General features: G+C 50.3%; 1 protein-coding gene and 2 long non-coding RNA genes across 6 annotated transcripts in view; 2 read left to right on the top strand and 1 right to left on the bottom strand.

Annotated features, from left to right (window-relative positions):
- The first annotated feature begins 1,335 nt into the window (after positions 1 to 1,335).
- On the top strand, positions 1,336 to 11,632 carry PLEKHO1 (pleckstrin homology domain containing O1). Of its 3 annotated transcripts, none has more exons than XM_054528419.1 (6): positions 1,336 to 1,738; positions 2,890 to 3,036; positions 8,049 to 8,189; positions 8,894 to 8,998; positions 9,375 to 9,476; positions 10,821 to 11,632. In XM_054528419.1, the coding sequence occupies exons 5-6, from the start codon at positions 9,468 to 9,470 to the stop codon at positions 11,523 to 11,525; spliced, it is 714 nt and encodes a 237-aa protein (XP_054384394.1). In that variant the 5' UTR covers positions 1,336 to 1,738; positions 2,890 to 3,036; positions 8,049 to 8,189; positions 8,894 to 8,998; positions 9,375 to 9,467; the 3' UTR covers positions 11,526 to 11,632. The 3 variants fall into 3 exon arrangements, with proteins under 3 accessions (XP_054384394.1, XP_002810338.2, XP_054384407.1); XM_002810292.4 differs by lacking the exon at positions 1,336 to 1,738 and adding an exon at positions 1,867 to 2,239; XM_054528432.1 differs by lacking the exons at positions 1,336 to 1,738; positions 2,890 to 3,036 and adding an exon at positions 6,807 to 6,958.
- Positions 6,697 to 19,157, bottom strand: LOC129049364 (uncharacterized). 2 transcript variants are annotated; one of them, XR_010141647.1, is made up of 6 exons: positions 18,940 to 19,100; positions 12,814 to 12,879; positions 10,853 to 11,603; positions 10,428 to 10,523; positions 7,368 to 7,473; positions 6,697 to 6,932 (listed from the first exon to the last, which is right to left on the bottom strand). It is a non-coding gene; the product is annotated as an uncharacterized LOC129049364 (long non-coding RNA). The 2 variants fall into 2 exon arrangements; XR_008512424.1 differs by lacking the exon at positions 10,428 to 10,523 and having other exon boundaries at positions 18,940 to 19,157.
- LOC129049368 (uncharacterized) overlaps positions 19,120 to 20,313 on the top strand; it is a 13,911-nt gene continuing 12,717 nt past the window's right edge. Inside the window, exon 1 of the long non-coding RNA XR_008512429.1 lies at positions 19,120 to 19,306. This is a non-coding gene — a long non-coding RNA (uncharacterized LOC129049368). The remainder of the gene's footprint in view (positions 19,307 to 20,313) is intronic.

Raw genomic sequence — 20,313 nt, 5'->3', positions numbered from 1 at the left:
TTGGACATTTTGCTTCCTCACATATGAAGACACCCTGGATTTGCTCATTATTTTTTCATCGCTCTTTAAACAAGGGGTTAGAAAATAGAGACGGTGGGAAGGGGACAAGATGGTTTGGGGAACGTGGTGTGTGCACACTCATGCCCATGGGAGGCGGTTACAAAATCTGAAGAGGAGATTGCAGTCAGGAAGCCTGGATTCTAATCCATTTAGCCAGTAACTTGATGTATAAACTTGGGCAAGTCAGTTGATCTGGCATGCCCTGTTTCCTCATTTTCCAAATGGAAATATTAATACTCTATATACCTTACAAGGTGGCACTAAAAGTGTAAAGAAATGACATATAAGAGCATTTTGAAAGGATAAAGTTCTGTGTCAGTCTAAAATCGCGGAATTAATTGGTATGCTGAATGGAAAGAAGTTGAGAGGAATATCATTGGATTAGGAGGAAAGGTGGAACTGGAAAGGAGAGGGAGCCCCTCCTTCATTTGACAGAGACCATTAAAAGCCAAAACAGCCTCCACTATTCAAACCACAAATTTAGCCAACGCTTTTATCTTGAGACATCTCTGGAAAAATGATTTTTCCTTTTCCCTGCTCCTCAGTGCCAGGGATTTTTATTCATTTTGTAGTTATTGCATGCTTGCCATATGCCAGACAATGTGTTTATTAGCTTATTATGATTTCAAAATTAGCCCTGGAAGATAACACATATCTTCAAAGGACTCTCAGAGGTCATCTCATATCTTCCCCTAACTTTCCTTGTTGATAAAAATGGCAGTTCATCCCTCACCACTTAATACGTGGAGGGACGCGGGCCTAAAGAAATTCAGTGACTTGACCAAAGCCCAGAGTGGTGATGAAACCAGTACCCAAGCGCGGGGTTTCTCACTCCCCTTTTCCATCACACGTATATATATTAAAAAGACATGAAGTTACTAAGATGTGTCCTGGAGGCTCTGAGGCAGATCTGCTGTAGGAGAGAACAGCAGAGGCTTCTCTAGTCAGGGCATTCTCTGGGCGTTCAGCCCTTCCCTCCACTGGGCTCCAGCGCTGTACAGAGGGTGGGATTTTTACCTATCAGTGTAGCGGGAAAAGATACCCAGGTGGCAGGAAGTTTAAGCCTCACCTGGAACTTCTATTGAAAGCCACTTGGTATAAAGGATAATGGTTTGGAGACAGAGTTCTATTCCTGCCAGCATTGACACTGTGTCTGCAAATCCCTCAGCTATTCTGAGTCTCCGTTTTCTCCCCGTGAGATGGAGATCATAAAATCCGCCTCATCCTTGGGATTATTCTCCTGAGGCTACAATAAGGCCTGAGGCTTTGTACGCTGGAAGAAACGTGTATTAATAGCAACTTCTGTCCCACCCCATCCCCCAACACGTCGATCCCCTCCGGAGCATAAAACTCTCCCCCAGCATCTGACCTGCCCAGGCCACCCTAGCACCTAGGAGCGTGAATTCCTGATGCGGGTTCTGGGTGGCGCGCCCTCCCGGTTCCCGCTCTCGTTTTTGTTTGTGGTCGGGTAAGGCGATGCTGTAAAGGCTAGCGACCTCCAATCTTCACGAATCCGCACGTCTCTCCATTAACCACCGCGCCCGCCCACTGGGCCCCGGGGCGGCCGGCGGCCGGGTCTCTCGGGCTCCGCGTGTCGCCCGAGCCGCCGCCGGAGCGAGGGTCCCTGCCCCCTGGGGAGCGGTCTCCGGCCGCTTCGAGGCCGCCTTCTTCCCCCTCCGTGAGTCAGAAACAAAGGCGGGGGGGTGGGGGGAGCGCCCGAGCTGCGGCTCCGCGATTCGCCCTTTATTCTGAACTCGCAACGTCAGCGGCCCGCGGATGGAGCTGCGGGGTGCGGACAGGGCCGCCCACAGCGCACCGGGCCGGGGGAGCGGCCGCGCTGGGCCGGGCGGGCGGGTGGCGGGGGCGCGCTGGGGGACCCGGGCCGCGTGGGCGCTGGGATGGAGGGCGCCGAGGGGCGGGGAGCGGGCGTGCGTGTGTGTGCGAGTGCGAATGCGAGGGAGGCCGGCCTTGAGTGAAACCGGAGCTACAAAGAAGGGGAGAGTCCGGGAGCGGGAGGGCGCGAGGGAGGAGCGGCGGCGCCGGGGCAGCTCCGACGCCCTCCCGGGGGGAAGGAGCACCCGCGGTGCCGCCGAGGCCCCGACGCGGGGCCGCCCGTCGGCCCGCCGCCCCGCGCCCGCGCCCGCTGGGAATGATGAAGAAGAACAATTCCGCCAAGCGGGTGAGTGCGCCTGCCCGCCCTGCGGCCGCCGCCGCCTCCGCGCTCCGACGACCCCCGCTCCGTCTGCGCCGCGGCGGCCTGGGAGACCCCCGGCCCGGCCGCGCCCCCGCCCCGGCGGCCCGCTCCCCTCGGCTTTGGCCCCGGCCCCGGCCCGGGGCTCTCGGCCCTGCGAGGCGCCCGCGAGGGCTTTTGTTTGTTTACTCGCCTCGGGGGGCTTCAACTTGGCTGAGTTTCCCCCCGACCCGCACCTCCCCCGCCCCCGGGCGCCGGGCGAGCGTTTGCCTCGTGCTCCGCCGTGGCGAGGAGACAATGGGTGAGAAAACCAGAGAAACGCCGTTAGTCCCCGCGCGGCGAGGACGGGGCGGCGGGGGCGCAGGGCCTGGAGGGCACCCGGGAGCCTCTCCGCGCCCGGCCGGCGCCCCTGCCACTTGCAGCCCCGGTTGTTTATTCGGGAGCGGGGGAGGGGAGCGGGTGGAGTTCCTCGGAGTGAAAACCTTTCCGAACTGGGAGCGAACCTGGGGCGGCCCCCCGCCCCCCGGCCGCAGCCTTCGGAGGAGACTGGGCCGCCGAGGCGGTCGTGAGAGACGGACGGAGAGGAAGCCGCGGCTGGAATGTCCTAACCGCCCGCTTCTCATGTTGTCCTGGGGCAGGGGCCTCAGGATGGAAACCAGCAGCCTGCACTGCCCGAGAAGGTCGGCTGGGTCCGGAAATTCTGCGGGAAAGGAATTTTCAGGGAGATTTGGAAAAACCGCTATGTGGTGCTGAAAGGGGACCAGCTCTACATCTCTGAGAAGGAGGTGGGTGCCTCTTGCCTCTAACTCTCCGTTTTCTCATACCCCCCACTTTGTCACTCCACAAGGGCTCGCCTAGCTTACTCCACCCCCGTTTTGTTCCAAAGGCAAGTTCAGTGGTCTCCTCTCTACCCCGATCTCATCTGCAGAGAAAGGCCACCCTTTAGTGAGAAGACCAGAGTGAGAATTAGAAGTTGAGTTGGCAGCTTACTCAGTGTTTTTTTGTTTGCAAATACCTTTCTGACAACAATGATAAGCCCCTCCCAAGATGCCCCAGAAGTTCTAAGTGTCCCTTGCTGCCTCCCACCCTATCCTGGCCTCCTGAATATAGGATTTCTTTTCTATTTCTGCTGAAACAGTTTAGCCTATTCGCCACCCCTTCCTTTCCCCCCACCTTAACCCAGCCAGCCTCCCCTTTCCTGTCTGTGGCAGGAGCGTGCATAGGTCCTGTCCGTGGCGCATCCGCCCTGAATCACAGAAAACACACACGCACCCTGCCGTCAGGCCCCTGTGACCTCGGATCTGAGTGGCAGTTATTTTCGTTGAAGCCAGTGTCCCTAACCAGTATGCTCTCTGTTCCCCACCCCCACCCCATTTAAAAAAGGCAAGGAACCCATTTTCTACCCACTTCCTTCCCACCCCTCCATTTGTATCAGAAGGGAGAAAAATGGAGTTAAGAACCCTGTATGTCTTTGGATAGCTTTGGCTGTGTAGTTAACCATGAAAACCACAGTCTACACTGTGTCAAGACCTGAGCTATGATAATTGAATCCAGACCCATCTCCCTTTTTTCCCTAAGTCTTGGGATCAATAACGTGTACTAATGTGGATAAATCAGAATTGTCCCTACAGTGGTTAGAAGTCATTCCATTCCCTGCCTCTGTGACTGTCCAAAGGCAGTCAGTATAGCCTGGGAGACTGTCCTGTGTACCGGTTAGAGTGGCCCTTCCTCCCGCCCTCACGGGAGGGATTCTGTGTTCCCTCACCCAGGGCTAACTGAGAAGTCCTCCCTGAGTTCTAACCTCTTCTGCTTTCTGCAGTAGACACCCTTATTCAGTAGATTATATTTAGGTAAATAAAACCTTTTATGGTATTGAAACAGATACACACACACACCCTGAGACAAAGTACTCATCTAAAAGAACATCTACTGAGGCATCTAGGGAAGAACTAAGCTGTGCCACAGCCAAAGAGATCCCTCTCAAGGGTATTGAAACCTAGCTGTTTACACAAAGCTAGCAAGTTGGTGATGGAAAGTCTTAGGAGTGAGGTGAGGGCACTTTTCTTGGTCTGTCATCCAGGCTGGAATGCAGTGGCTCGATCACAGCTCACTTCAGCCTCCACCTCCCAGGCTCAAGTGATCCTACCACGTCAACCTCGGAGTAGCTGGGACTACAGGTGGGTGCCACCATGTCTGGCTAGTTTTTGTATTTTTTGTAGAGACAGTGTTCCGCATTGTTGACCAGGCTGCTCTCAAACTCCTGGCCTCAAGTGAACCACCCGCCTCAGCCTCCCAAAGTGCTGGGATTACAGGTGTGAGCCACCGTGCCCGGCCAGGAGGATTTATTTTTAAGAGTTTCCTCTGCCCAATCACAAATCTTCCAGAAAGTTTTCTCCACAATTTTCTGGCTTTCTAATTAAAAAAAAAAAAAACAAGTGTCAAAGAGTATCTCCTGTCTTCCCCGAACTTCTTAATTGCAGGAAACTCTAGTTACGAATCAGGGAGAACTTCCTACACGTCAAAGGGAAAAACATAATAGTGAAAGGGTAAGAGGAATAAGACATCCATTGCTTGTTTGTATTTGCCCAAAGAGCAGAGTCTGGGGGCAAAAACATAGCTGATCCTTGCTTTTGGGAACAGAGACAGGGGAAAGGATGGAATGACCTCAGCCTAGGATATCTGGTGTCCTATGAGTCAGGACCATCTGACTGGTCATGGAGCCAGCTGTCTCCTGCTGGGAAGGGCACAGGAAAGAGGGACTAGGCATATTGATACTATGCCTTTTTGGAGCCAGTTTCCATGCTACAGTGGGCCTGGTTAAAAATGAAATTGACAGAGGACTCTGGGCTTTATTTTGCCCACTTGTGAAAAGCTCCAGGGCCAATAGAATCAAGACAGGGTGTTTGTTTTGTTTTGTTTTTTAGAGACATGGTCTCAGTCTGTCGCCCACGCTGGAGTGCAGTGTCACAATCGTAGCTCACTGCTGCCTTGACCTCCCAGGCTTAAGCAATCCTCCCACCTCAGCCTCTGGAGTAGCTGGGACTACAGGTGTGCACCACCACACCCAGCTAATTTTTTTTATTTTTTGTAGACATGGGGTCTCACTATGTTTCCCAGGCTGGTCTCAAATTCCTGGCTTCAAGTGATCCTCCTGCCTCAACCTCCTGAAATTCTGGGATTATAGGCGTGAGCCACAGTCCCTGGCCAAGATTTTTTTTTTAAGGCAGAGTGTAATCTATATCATTTGCTGTTAATGCAAGAAAATTTCTAACCCTATCTCCCAGAATTTTCACCAGTCTTTTTTGTTATTTCCTCTCTTAAAGGCAGGGTCTCCTACAACCACCTCTGCCATAGAATTTCTTCTGTGTTTGATAGTAATCATTTTCTTCCTTCTCAAAGGGCATCCTCTCTCAAAGAGGACTGGAGCACCTTATGATCACAGGCTGATGTGTAAGAACAGAAGCTAGACCTTAGGAAGACCTCATGGTAGAGGAAATTGGATTCGGGACAACTCTTTGGACAGGCGTGGGGAAAATCCCTTTCTATAGTCAAAGACAAAGAATCAGGGGAAAGGAAGGGTTAATTTGGAAAATGGGTAGTTATAAATGAGACTCTGGGAATTAGATATGCGGGGAAAAAAAAAAACAATACGGTGGAGAACAAGGCTGCTTGGCTTTGTCCATCTTCCCAGGCACTGGAATATACTTGTCCTACTGCTTGCCTCACCCCATCTCCCATCCTCTCCACCAAGGGCTAACCTCTGTCAGTGTCTCCTTCTCCCCAGAGCTGCTTATCAGTCTGTATGCAAGCTAGAATAACTCCCTTTCCTTCCCTTCCCCTAAGGAAAACATTGTAAGTTAACTCTCTTCCCCTGGCTACATTCACACACCCAACACTTTCCTCTCCACGGTTTCTGGACTCTGCTGATAGTCTCAACTCTGGAGAAGGAGGGGGAGAGGAGGGATGATGCATCATCTCACATCCCTGCCACGTGTTTCTGGGAATTGTTCTTGGACACCCCTTGCCAGCACCTTGTCCTACTTCCACCCGTAATCATTGAAGGCCTCTGGCCGCTTTCCAGCCCAAAGCCAGGGAACCCTGGAAAGTGGGAGGCCCTGGAGGAGCCACGCCTTCCTGAAACAAATGGAGGTAGATGTATGAGGTGTCACTCACCAGAATGGGGCCATGTGGACATCTGTCCTGTCGTCAGCCTCCAGGTCCAGCAGCAATTCAGAAGGATGGGCAGATACAAGACTGTAGATGGTCTGGGTAATGGAAGGGAGAACCACTTCCCCCCTTCCAGGTTTCCAGGAACCAGGAGGATAGATGAGTTCACCTCCATGCACACGAGTCCTATTTCAGAGCTTGGGAAGTTGGGGACTGTTTTGGAAAATAATTTCAGTCAGGGTGGGTAGATGTCATCCAAGGAAGACGTTAGACTACTATTATCTGTTTGTTTAGTTTTAATGAGACAAGTGCTGGTGCTTTTAATTTCTCATTCCAGGAAAACGTGACCAGCTTTTTCCTGAGGTGTTCCAACCCTGGGCTCAAGTCACAAAGGGTGGACAGACTGCACGGTCTGGGCTTGTAACTAAGTCTCCTCTCTGTAACTTTGGTCCTTGCAAGCCAAAACAAATCCATAAGCCACTGCTTCAGAGTCCCAGAGTTGTAGGAGCACCGCCTTAGGGGAAAAGAGAAAACATTGTGGTCAGTTTCAAATGGACCTGCGAAGAAATGTTCCTAGAGCCACTTTGCAGTGCTCAGAAAAGGCTAGTTGGGGTTGGAGGATGTCACTAGGAATGTGGCCTCGATGAGACGTTCAGCAGGAGTGCTAAGAGCTAAATGTTGCTTAAACCTGCTAAAGGTAGAACCAGAGTGCAGGACGGAGACTATAGCAGGGGAGGGCTAAGTTTAGATACGAGGAAGAGCTTCCTGGCAGTAAAGGGGGCCCAGGCACTCAAACTGGAATAATGGCAAGAAGTCACAGAAGTCACTTTTTTCCAAGTCTAAAGTGTAGTCTTCCAGGGAGAGTCTAAGTGCATTCTTGCCTAGAGATAGGGGGACGAAATAAATGGCTTTTCAGGTCTAGAGGGGTTAGTTTGGATTGTCACAGTACCTTAGAGGGAGGAGGAAAGGGTAGGAACTGTAATTGTAGTTTTCAGCTTCTCTGGACAAATTCAGCGAACTGAACACGGGGCTGCCGTCCTGTGGTGGCGATGCTCCTGAAATGAACAAGGAACATGTGTCTCTATAATTGTACATACCAGAGAAGGGAGCGAGGTGGGGTGGGAGAGCTATACTGCACACATGCGAGTGGGGAGGCCAGAGACCGCCCCTCGTTCCCTCCAGACACCCCGATACTGGCCCTGCCTTGATCTTCTTTCTGTGGACCATCAAGGGCCATACAGGTCTGTCTTACTGAGGGCAGTGGATCAACCATCTACCATGTCCCTTTAAGGACATGAGCCTTTTTAGAACATGTAAGCTGTGTCCTTAAGGAAAAGAGTGGGGCAATTGGTGAAAAGAGGCATAGCGGGATTCTGGAAATGGCAGCCTGGCTAAGGAGAGTGAAGAGAAGGGGTTTAAACAGAAACACACCTTAACATTCAAGACTTGGAGTTGCCCTAGTGTCCTCCTCAGTGTCAGGCCCTTGTAGGCTTTGGGCAGGCCCTCTCCTCTCCTGGCGTGCCTCCCTCTCCTCAGGCTTCCTCTGCTTCCCAAGATGATCTAAACTAACAGTCTGGGTGGAGGGGCTAAATAATTTTATCCTCCTCACCTCACCCCAACCCTCCCCTAGGTAAAAGATGAGAAAAATATTCAAGAGGTATTTGACCTGAGTGACTATGAGAAGTGTGAAGAGCTCCGGAAGTCCAAGAGCAGGAGCAAGAAAAATCATAGCAAGTTTACTCTTGCCCACTCCAAACAGCCCGGTAACACGGTATGTTTCTCCTGCCACCTTGGCCGCTGGAACATGGACAGGGTTGGAGGGGGCAGGGGAGAACTCCTTCCCCTCAGTTTCTCTCTCAACAATCTTGGCTCAGAGGCCCTGAATTGCTCTCCTGCTGGCTTTTATCATTTCGCCTGAGAATATTGTAGCCATTTCCTTCTTTCCAGGCAGGCCAGCCTTTAACCTGTTCAGCCACAAAGATCATCTGTCTATATATCTCTTTATTTTTCTCTGTCTTATACACACACATCCACACATGTGCATATTTACATCCCTTAGAAGAAAATCCCTGTCCTTGTACCCTGATAGGTGGTTGAAGTTCTGAATCTAATTCATCTTGTCTGAGGGAACCCAGGGAAGTTATTCCTGTCACATTCTATTTCTTCAAACATTGAAAGATTTGTATTTTAATACCTATCCTTCATCAGACTTCCTCTAATTGTCTCCAATACCATACTAATATTCAGTATCCTTCTTAGCTCTTCCTTGGTCATTTCTAAAACAACCTCCTAGCTGTGCATTTTGCAGGAATAGAAGCTGGGTTTCCTTAAGTTATGGATGACTCTGGAAGCAGAATATCTCTCCTTCCTGGAGCTGGGTCTAAGAAAGTGAGATTATAATCTCTTATTTCTTCACTGTCAAGGTGAGGCACCACCTCTAAAACCCTGGCTGAAACAGGAATCTTCCCCTCACAGGCACCCAACCTGATCTTCCTGGCAGTGAGTCCAGAAGAGAAGGAATCGTGGATCAATGCCCTCAACTCTGCCATCACCCGAGCCAAGAACCGTGTCTTGGATGAGGTCAGGGGGCTCACTGTGGGGAGAGGGAGGGACGCTGGGGCAGAGGGAGCAGCTGTGACCCACTGAAGGGGGAGGATTGTGCAGGCCCCATTTACTCACTCCCCCACCAGCTCTACTTCTTTACCTCCCTTTTAAAAGCCCTGATCTCTTTCTGCCTTCTCTCCAAGTCTCATCTGACACCTCCTCTTCCCCGCTTCATGATGCGGGAGCCAGCCTTGGGTCAGCTTAAAGAGCCCCTTCGTGTACAGTAAATCCCCTTGCCCATGGATTCATTCAGAAGCAGTGAATGGAGTGGGCACATGTTCAGGCCTCAGGATGCTGGGTTGGGACAGCGAGTCGCTGAAGAGCACTTATGACTCACAGTACATCTCTTCAGGTCACCGTTGAGGAGGACAGCTATCTTGCCCATCCCACTCGAGACAGGGCAAAAATCCAACATTCCCGCCGCCCCCCAACAAGGGGACACCTAATGGCTGTGGTATGTAAGACTGTAATAAACATTGCCAAAGGGCCCATTCTGTGTCAGTCCATCTCAGACAGAACTGTATGCCACCAGAGGCATTTGTGGGAGGCTTCCTTGATGCCAAGATCAAAGGCAAGGGAAGTCCTTCCACCCCATGCCTCTGCCTGATCTAAATCAAAAAAGATTTATTCAGCACCCATTAGGAGTTCAAAAGTCCTGGCTCCCAGTAATGTTACCCTCTTTTGGAGAAAATGAGTTATACCCACAGGAAAATGAAAAATAAGCTACTGTATGGTGGCTGTCTTGATGGGTAACAACATGTAGTACTGTGGGCGTTTGGAGGAGAAAGGATCACAATGAACCCCTGAAACATACAAAGTGCTGGTTTTTTTCGTGCCTCTGAGCTCTTAAGTCTTTAGAGAGAGAGGCAGGCAGGTGTAGTGCAGAGAACACAGGCTTTGGAGTCAGAACCTGAGTTGGAACCTCACTGTAATCAGGTACCTGTGTGGTTCCCTGAAGTTGCATGTCTCCTACTGTAAAATGAGGCAGTAATCATGCCTGCCTTGAAGGGCTGCTGTGAGGAATAACTAAAACAACATATGTATAACTACATATTTGGTATTGAATACTCATTTTTAGTATTCTGGAAATAAGAGAACAAATTTTATTATAAGGCAAGGGGGCTGAATTGTGGGGCTCAGAGGATGCAGATGGAGGAGGACAGTCATTATGCCATGGGGAGCATCCTGTGTGTGTCAGATGCAGTTTAATGCTGACGGTCCACAATACCGAGGAAGAGGACGCCCCTCAGGAAGCTTATGGTAGAGTGGAGAATACGGGAAACAACAGAAACTAAATCACAGAAGAAGAAACATTCAAGTCACTATCAAAGGAATAAGAAACAGCACATTCAGTAGGAGGGTTCAGTCAAGAGCAGAGGGCTTTGCCAGGCAAGGGGGCTCACACCTGTAATCCCAGTACTTTGGGAGGCTGAGACGGTGTATCACTTGAGGTCAGGAGTTTGAGACCAGCCATGGCCAACATGGTGAAAGCCTGCCTCTGCTAAAAATACAAAAAAAAAAGAGCTGGGCGTGGTGGTGCACACATGTAATCCCAGCTACTCGGGAGGCTGAGGCAGGAGAATGGCATGAACCCAGGAGGCGGAGCTTGCAGTGAGCTGAGATCGTGCCACTGCACTCCAGCCTGGGTGACAGAGCACGACTCTGTCTAAAAAAAAGTACTTCTCATTCAAGGAAGGCTTGTAGAGGAAAATGACCACAGCTTGCATCTTTTAGGCAGTCATTCCGAAAATCCCTCCTGATGACAGCTTTCCCCACTCATTCCCCCCTTCCTCCACAGGCTTCCACCTCTACCTCAGATGGGATGCTGACCTTGGACTTGATCCAAGAGGAAGACCCTTCTCCTGAGGAACCAACCTCTTGTGCTGAGAGCTTTCGGGTTGACCTGGACAAGTCTGTGGCCCAGCTGGCAGGGAGCCGGCGGAGAGCAGACTCAGACCGCATTCAGCCCTCCGCAGACCGGGCAAGCAGCCTCTCCCGACCTTGGGAAAAAACAGACAAAGGGGCCACCTACACCCCCCAGGCACCCAAGAAGTTGATGCCCACAGAGAAAGGCCGCTGCGCCTCCCTGGAGGAGATCCTATCTCAGCGGGACGCTGCCCCTGCCCACGCCCTCCAGCTGCGGGCTGAGGAACCCCCAACCCCTGCCCTCCCCAACCCAGGGCAGCTGTCCCGGATCCAGGACCTGGTAGCAAGGAAACTGGAGAAGACTCAGGAGCTTCTGGCAGAGGTTCAGGGACTGGGAGATGGGAAGCGAAAGGCCAAGGACCCCCCTCGGTCTCCGCCGGATTCTGAGTCAGAGCAGCTGCTGCTGGAGACGGAACGGCTGCTGGGAGAGGCATCATCGAATTGGAGCCAGGCAAAGAGGGTGCTGCAGGAGGTCAGGGAGCTGAGAGACCTGTACAGACAGATGGACCTGCAGACCCCCGACTCCCACCCCAGACAGACCACCCCGCACAGTCAGTACCGGAAGAGCCTGATGTGAGGGCAGGGTGGGGTCTGGAACTCGTCGGGTTGGACAGACTCTTATCTCCGTGTTGCTGGATAAAGCTTTTTTATTTACCTCAATCAAAAAAAACAAAAATGAACTCATTGCTCTTGCTGATGCCTGACCCCACTACAACCCTTATTGCCCCACCTACTTTCCATATGCCCCTCAGGTTTGAGGAAGTGACCCCGCAGCAGTAGTAGGAAGTTTTTACCCAGCCAGAGAGAGAGAAGGCACGGTAAAGACACAGTCTGACCACTCCACACACCGCCCGCCCCCAAGATGGCACGGGGAGTCCACTGCTGCTCCCAAGGATACAGTGGGCTTCTAAGCTTAGAGCGGGAGGGGGACAAGGGTGTTTTCTGTTACGTCCCACCCCAGGCCTTCAGTTTGAGGGTGAAGTTTCAGCTGCCCAACTCTAGTTGTAGGGATGTGGAGGCCAGTGTCACCTGTCCGTGCACGTGGAAGTGAAATTTATCCCAGCCTTGAGGAGGATTTGTGGAATTAAAATCTCCCCAGCCAGACACTGGCTTCTCATTCCTAGCAGTCTCTGATTGAGATCGAGCTGCCTGGATTTTCTTACATGAGGTGTTTCTTCCCTTCATCTTCCACACCCTTCCCAACCTTGACTCAAAGATCCAACCTTGTCGGGCGCAGTGGCTCACGCCTGTGATCCCAACACTTTGGGAGGCCAAGGCGGGTGGATCACCTGAGGTCAGAAGTTTGAGACCAGCCTGACCAACATGATGAAACCCAGTCTCTACCGAAAATACAAAAAATTAGCCAGGCATGGTGGTGGGCGCCTGTAATCCCAGCTATGCGGGAGGCTGAGGCAGGAGAATCACTTGAACCTGGGAGGCAGAGGTTGCAGCAAGCCAAGATCGTGCCATTGCACTCCAGCCTGGGCAACGAGAGCGAAACTCCGTCTCAAAAAAAAAAAAGATCCAACCTTGAGTGGATGAGACTAGTTTCATTATTTGATTCAGGGCCCTAGCACAGGGGAACTAGAGACAGACCCCACAAAAGAACTGAACTAAGAATGAAACTGGTGTGTGATGCAAGCTGGGTAGGATGAAGGGGAAAACCAAACGTGTCCAAGTTCCTCTTTCGGCCATGCTAAGGTTTCCTGTAGCCTCCTCCTCTCCTTCCTCAAACCTTTTCCATCACTAAGCAAGTCCCCACTTTAGAAAAGCATCTGGATGCCCACACCACCACCCTCCCAGCCACCTCTGAAGTTGCCAGGCTTCCCAACATTCTTGTCTGTGGTAGGTCCCACACAACTCACTGTTCACTCTTTCCTCGGAAGTGTGTGAGATCAGGTTTAGTAACAGTGGTGAGGTCCCCAGAAGAGCTGTGAAGGGAATAATTTGATTTTGGGAAAGAAGGGGACAGAGCCTCATGAATCAAGTAAATGAGGGGTTAAAAACCACTTTGAAGTGTGCCCTGCTAGCTGCTTGATCCTCCAAGAGCAGCGGGCCTTCACTAGAGGTGAGGGGGGAGGAGGGGAAGGAAACGGGGCCAAGTTACATGTAGGCCTGGCCATGAGGCTGCCTCGATGTTATAGGAAGATGGGATAGGAGGAAGAGGGGGAAAAACCTGTGGGAAAAACAGACCCTTCAATCCGCATTCTTCTGCTCTAACGTCACTTCTACAACCCATGTAAGCAAAATGGGGGCCTCTGTCCCCTTCTTTCCAGAAATCATCTCTTTCCTTCACAGCTCTTCTCTGGACATCACTGCTGTTAAACCATCCCTAGGGTAGAGGAATTCTTGCTCTCTCTAGTCCCTTGCCACTCTGTCATGGAGATTTTCCCCAGCTCTAGACTGTAGTTACCTAGCCTCTTCCTTGAAGAATGTGTATCCCAGTTGAGTGAGGGAAAGCGTGCAAGAGTGCCACCTTCATGTCATTCTACAGTCTCTTGGGGTATGAGGTGAGGACCCAGGCTTCCAGACTTCCTGTCCTCCAAATAGCTGCACTCTCCACAGCCCTAAGCATGGTCAGCAGAGCCATCCATTGTCACAAGTATTGAAGTCTAAGCTAGAATTACGCTTTCTTTTTACAAGTCTCTTTTTCCTTTTCTTTTTTTCTTCCTTGTTGCTCCCACATAATGAAAAAAGACAAAAGCACAAATGACATGTGTATCCCAACATGTCAATTATCTGTGGCTCCCAGGGGAGCCAGAAGATGGAGGGAGACACTAGAGAGGAGAATGACAGGTGAGAGAAGCAGAAAAGAAAGATTGGGGACCTCACAACAGTAAGAGAAGAGCTGGGCACTGTGCTCCTGGGCTTCAGGCTCTAAAACCAGCAGCTTCCAGTTCTCCAGCAGTTACTGGAACATCCAGGCCCTAGGGTGGTGAAATGAGCCCAGCTTTGAAACCAGATGGATCTGGATTCAAATTCTAACTCTGTTACTTCTTGATTGTGAGGCCCTGGGCAAGGCACATGCTTTCCGAGTATGTTTTTTTTTCATCTGCAAGCTGCAGAGCTGTTGGATGGGTGAGGACAATATGGAAAATGCCCGTCAGTCAGAAAGTGACCACTGCAGCTACTGTTACTGGTTTGACTCTGGGCAGTGAGCCGCTAGCTCAGGTGGAAGGAGCACAGTGTGAATGAGGCCGTCGGGGTGGGGTCACTGTCACCTAGCTAGATCCAGGCCACAGGCTGTGCTGGACCTCTCTCTTCAGAGGAAAGAGCCAGAAGCGGGGATGAAAGCATGGTCCCTGGTCTTCAAGAACTTTAGAGCTTAGCATGGAGCCAGGCTTCCCACTAGAAAAATCGCTTAAGGTGCACCCTTGTGGTAGGCTGCTGGCATGAGTTCTGTTGAAGCATTTGTATTGAACCTGGGCACTGTGACAGGAGGATGGGAAGGTGCTTACGTTCATTTCCCTTCCTCCCAGTGCCTCTCTTCCCTCACTCCATCATTCTAGCCCCTCTGCCTGCAATATTTCCCTTCCGTGCCCCCAGTAACTGTGATGCATGGCAAATGGGCTGGCTCAGTAGCTGTGTGGGGCAACTTTCTCAGCACACAGCTGCCCCCAGACGCTTTCAGGATGCACTTATTCTCCCTCCCTTTCCACCCCCAACCGCTCTGCTCCCTTCTCCTCTTACACAGATGAAGCAAAGGGAAGTGCCCTCCGGAGGCCCTAGGATGGGGAGACGGGGTGGAGGGGGGGAACCCAGGACACAGAGTTGAGATGGGGTGAGGGGTAGAGGCAGGTAAAGAACGAAATCTTAATTCTCATTTCAGTGACAATTTCTTCAACTTTTCCTGTCCTTCCGCATCAGGTTGTTAGCCAGGGGCCTGAGGAGGGATAAAGGAACTGCAGTCCTGGCTCCCTCCGTCAGGAAGAATGTCTGGGGTGTTGGCCTGGAACGCTGATGAGTTTTATCTCCACAGCATAGGTTGACCAGGGAGAAAAGAAAGGTGCAAATTTCTCTAACTCCTGCTCTGGTCCTCACAAACCCTGCAGTGCTGAGCCTAGAGCTCTGTCCCTGGGGAAACAGCTCTCGCCTCCTTCCCCAGCCGCTCTCCCAACCCCTCTGCCAGTAATCAATTTGCCTCATTCTCCCAGGAAATGAGTCTCTAAGAATCTCTCCCCTATCTAAACCTCACAGGCAAGCAGTCCCAGCCCGCTTCTGCAACCCTCAAGCTCAGCTGCTGCCCCCACCCCCCACTTCGTCACTCCCTTCTCTACGTTGGGTTCCTTTCTCTTTCTGCTTTACTACCTCCCTGTCTCCCAGCAGGAGCAGCCAATCCCCAGCCTGCTCTAGAGCCACGCCATATATGGAGAGGTTGGAAAGAAACCCGAGTAAATGCAGGAGCGAACACACACACACACTCACTCATACTCATGCACACACTCATGCACACACAGCAGAATTTGACTGCCTTTCTGCTTGTGACCCTGTGTCTATTTGTCTCTGTGTGTGACACAAGTCCCACCCACAGAATGAGGAGGCTGTTTGCTATTCCCCACCTTTAGTCATGCCCCAGGAGACCATCACTCCAACCCGTTGCCTCTGACCTAGATTCCTTGCACTAATTACAAGCCTAACGAGATCTAACAAACACCCAACTTAGCACAGCTGAGACCCTCAAGGTCAATTAGTGCAGCCCAGCTCTGCTCAAGAAATGAGAGATAGAGCCAGAAAGTCTTGTACATGGCCCACCCCAACCTCACCCCAAGGATGGGGAGAATGCAAAAATTAGCAGGACCAGTTTAAAAACAGAATTTTGGAGGGTTAATAAGTGTGGAGAACACACTTGTTAAGTGCATTAAGGTTGGGGAGCAATTGGAGAATACAGATTCCCAACTCCTCCTGAACTATCAGAAGTGTAGAGGCTGGTGCAGCTACAGAAACCATGGACATAAGGCGGCTTTCATAAGGACTTAATATGAGGAAAACTAACTCATAGAAAAGCAAGTAGCACTACAACTCTTGACCTGTGTCATGGTCTCCGATGCCAAATCCCTTCTCCTCTTTCCTTCCTGCTATGAACAAGTTGGGGTTATCACCCCTGCCCTTCCTGCTGGTTTGGGATGGCTCAGAAATCACCCCTTTCTTTCAAAAATACTAGGCTCATGCCCGTTCTTGCTTTCCCTTCCTCCAGATATTAAAGCCTTGACAGCAAACAGCCCCTTTCTCCCAAGGTTCCTGATTTGAAGTGGCAAAACAAGGCAATGGCATAGTCTCCTGTCCTATGTCCTTGGCATGCAGGTCAGTTGTCCTAATACCATCCCTAATGTTTTTGGCTCTATCAAGGTGGGGAGGCGGGGGAGAGAACACTAGTGGAATACTCTGTGCACAAATAGGGAAGTGGACTCAAAAACACAATGTTCCTCTTCCCCCAGCCTCCACCCAGCTCTGGCTGCAGAGGGCCGCACTCCGCTTGTACTGCGCCTCATGCACAGTCCAGACTTATACAGCAGCCAGAAACCCCAAGGGCAGGATAATTCCAAGACGCACCAAATCTATATGTTGATATGTTGTCCCAAATTTATTTCTCCAGCCTAAATTTCCCTCTCTGGCACTTAGAGCTAAGTGTCAACTTGACATCTTTACCTGGGTATCTAACATGCATCTTAAATGTAGTATAAATGTAATAGATGACTAAATAATGATCCTCAGTGAACCAGCCCCACTCCATCTCCTTTGCAATATGAATTTGCTGTTCCTCCGTTTTGAGAGGTATTGCTTTCTCTCCAACTGCTGCTTGAATCTGAGTTTGCCAGTGACTTGTTTTGCCCAATAGAACAAAGAACATGTGCTGTGTACACCTAGGCCTTAGAGGGTCTTGTAGTTTCCACTCCTTTACTCTCTTAAAATTCAGGTGCTTGTAAGAAGCCTGGGCCAGCATCCTTGCTGTGAGACCATGAAACCACATGGATCTGTCCCAGCATCCAAGCCTCCAGTCAGACACAGCTGGAGCAGCACACAAGCAAGACCAGAGACCAGCCCCCAGAACTGTGAGAAACTAACAAACCATTGCTGTCTTAAGTCACTAGGTTTTGGGGTGGTTTGTTACTCAGCAATAGATACTAAAACAAAGATTGTTTCTTGGAAGTGGGATGCTGCCCTAACTAAAACCTGAAACAAGTGGCATTGATGTTGGGACCCAGCAGCAGACAGCCTAGAAGGGCAGCAAGGAGACTGTTACAGAGTCTGGATAAGCAGGGAGAAAACTGCTCTCAGAGAACAGGAGAAAGACCACCCTTGTTATATGGCGGTAGAATCATTCACAAAACTGTCACCTGTGGTATCTTGGGACCTAGAAAATATACCTAATAAATTTGTTGGAGGCAGCTAAAGAGACTTCCAGGCAGAATGTTAAAAGTAGCAACAGGCTTTTCTTAGCTGTGATTGGTAAGGTATTGCAGGAAAGAGGAACTAAAAAAGGAACTTTTCAGTTTGCAAGCAGAATTTGACAGAAAAATAATACAGACCAGAACAGTCTCCAGCAAGAAAAACTTTCACCGTTGGTAATTTAAGAGAATGAGCTGATGGCAGGGACCACCTGGTCAGTGAAACGATACAGGCTTTTGAAAAGTACAGAGATAAATTGTACCCCATAAGGATGGGCAATTACATTGTGTCCATTTTTAACATTAAAATTAAAACACACCAAAAATGCACAGGAGAACAAAGCACACAATGACAAAGGAATTGGCTGTTACTCAGCTGCACTGGTTTCGTACAGAGAGATAAGGAAAGGCACTTAGCAAACAACTGAAACTAAGTGTGAGGGCCAGGGGCTTCTTTGGTAGCAAAGAGATCTCCTGCAATAGAAGAGCCATAAAAGATAGACAGAACTCAGAAATCGATAGCAACCAGGAGCTTCAAAAACTAACACCCCACTGAGGCTGAGGCAGGTGACTAGAACCCTCAGCCAAGGTAGATCTGCCCCGTCAAGATCAAGGCCCTGGCTGAGAAAACCTGGGCTGGGATTCCAACACACAGAATGGGGACATCTGGTACCTTGGATGGTGGAGATCCCTGAAGATTTTGGTTCCCAGATTCCTCTGACCCCACATACCCTGCTAAGAGGACCCACCCCTCTCTATTAAGAGCTAGCACCACCTGCTGCCCAGGAAAGGCAACGCAGAGATTTCTCCCTGAAACATAACAGGAGTGCCCCTCCAGATCAGCCCCATCTCCTCTTCTGGCTACCAGAATAACTGGGCATAAGTCACCACGTAATTCAGAGCCAAGAATGTGCTGGGCCTTACAAGGAAGAAAGGAACTAAACCAAGCATGTACCAGCAGGAGCAGGGAAGGTTCCCATGGACCTAGAATTTTTTTTTGTTTGTTTTTTGTTTGTTTGTTTGTTTGTTTTTTGGTATGGAGTCTTGCTCTGTCCCCCAGGCTGGAGCGCAGTGGCACGTTCTCGGATCACTGCAACCTCCACCTCCCGGGTTCAAGCGATTCTCCTGCCCCAGCCTCCTGAGTAGCTGGGATTACAGGCATCTGCCACCACGCCCGGCTAATTTTTGTATTTTTAGTAGAGATGGGGTTTCACCATGTTGGCCAGGCTGGTCTCGAACTCCTGACATCAAGTGATCCACCCGCCTCTGCCTCCCAAAGTGTTAGGATTGCAGGCGTGAGCCACTGTGCCCAGCCGGACCTAGAGTTTTGAGAATATCAGAATAGAAACCTGGATAAGAAAGTTTATTAATTTAGGGGCACTTTCTTGGGATACAGGATTTACACTCCAGCAAGGACCCCACGAAATAGTTCAGATATATGAATATTATTGTGCTCCTACAAGCCTTGAAAAAGTAATGACCCATGCAGCACAGTTGAAATGCTTGAATTTCAATGCTTCCTCCACATCAGCAGTGGAGGAAGAAATTTAAAAGTTTAGGAAAGTAGACGTGTTGAAATGTATTATTTGAGGTCTAAAGACTCACCGTGGGATTACGTTCCATGGAAGACACACATCCTTTACCACGGCATTGGTGAGGGGGCACCAGCATCAATAAACAAAATGGGAGCTAGACAGACAGTGGGGCCTCCCCTCCGTAGGCCAGGGATGAAGGTAGGAGAGGTCATAACAAAGCTGGGATTATTGATAGCAATGGAAATAACTGACCCCCTCCCCAATGCCAAGCAATAAAGGCCACGTGGCAACAATAGAAGCCGGGAGGTCACAATTCTCTCAATGACCAGCAAAGTCAAAGAGCCAGTCAAGACCAGGTGCGGTTCATGACTGTAATCCCGGTGCAAGGTGGGAGGATCACCTGAGGCCAGGGATTTGTGACCAACCTGGGCAACATAGTAAGACCTGTCTCTACAAAAAAAAAATTAAAAATTAGCCAGGCATGGCTGGGCGCAGTGGCTCACGCCTGTAATCCCAGCACTTTGGGAGGCCGAGGTGGGCGGATCACGAGGTCAGGAGATCGAGACCATCCTGGCTAAGGCAGTGAAACCCCGTCTCTACTAAAAATACAAAAAAAATTAGCCGGGCGTGGTGGCGGGCGCCTGTAGTCCCAGCTACTCGGGAGGCTGAGGCAGGAGAATGGCGTGAACTCGGGAGGCGGAGCTTGCAGTGAGCTGAGATCGCGCCACTGCACTCCAGCCTGGGCAACAGAGCAAGACTCCATCTCAAAAAAAAAAAAATATATTAGCCAGGCATAGTTGCCTGTGCCTGTAGTTCCAGCTACTTGAGAGGCTGAGGTGGGAGGATCCCTTGAGCCCAGGGGTTGGAGGCTGCAGTGAGCCTCCTAGGCTGGTGCCATTACACTCCATCCTTGTGACAGAGTGAGACCTTGTCTCAATCAATCAATCAATAAAAAACCCAGTCAAGGGAAAATTAAGTTGATTAATAGAACATGATGTCCCTAGGGATAAAATTAACAGACAGCCAACAAGGGCAAATCAAACAAATGCAAGAATAGGCTGAGCACAGTTGCCCCCGTAAAAAGTCTTGACGTAGAGAAATTGGAAGCCTTGTGCAGTGTTGTTGGGGATGTAAAATGGTGCAGCTGCTGTGGAAAACAGTCTGAGTGTTACCAAAAAATTAAAAATGGAATTACCATATGATCCAGCAATCCCACTTCAAAAGTATTGAAAGCAGGGTCTTGAGATATTTGCACACCCATATTCACAGCAGCGTTATTCACAACAGCCAACAGGAAGCAACTCAAGTGTCCATTGATGGATGAAAGAATAAATAAAATGGGAAATGTACATTATTCAGCCTTAAAAAGGAAGGAAGTCCTGTCACATACTACAACATGGATGAGCCTTGAGGATATTATGCTTAGTGAAACACGCCAGTCACA

This window comes from Pongo abelii, chromosome 1 (assembly GCF_028885655.2).
Source record: "Pongo abelii isolate AG06213 chromosome 1, NHGRI_mPonAbe1-v2.0_pri, whole genome shotgun sequence".
Classification (NCBI taxonomy): Eukaryota; Metazoa; Chordata; class Mammalia; order Primates; family Hominidae; genus Pongo; species Pongo abelii.
Note: the sequence above shows the minus strand (reverse complement) of the source record. Positions and strands in the feature narration are given on the sequence as shown.

Coding starts and splice junctions, on each gene's coding strand:
- PLEKHO1 (XM_002810292.4), top strand. CDS start 2,210: ATGATGAAGAAGAACAATTCCGCCAAGCGG. Junction 3,037..8,048: donor TCTACATCTCTGAGAAGGAG/GTGGGTGCCTCT, acceptor ACCCTCCCCTAG/GTAAAAGATGAGAAAAATAT. Junction 8,190..8,893: donor CCAAACAGCCCGGTAACACG/GTATGTTTCTCC, acceptor TTCCCCTCACAG/GCACCCAACCTGATCTTCCT.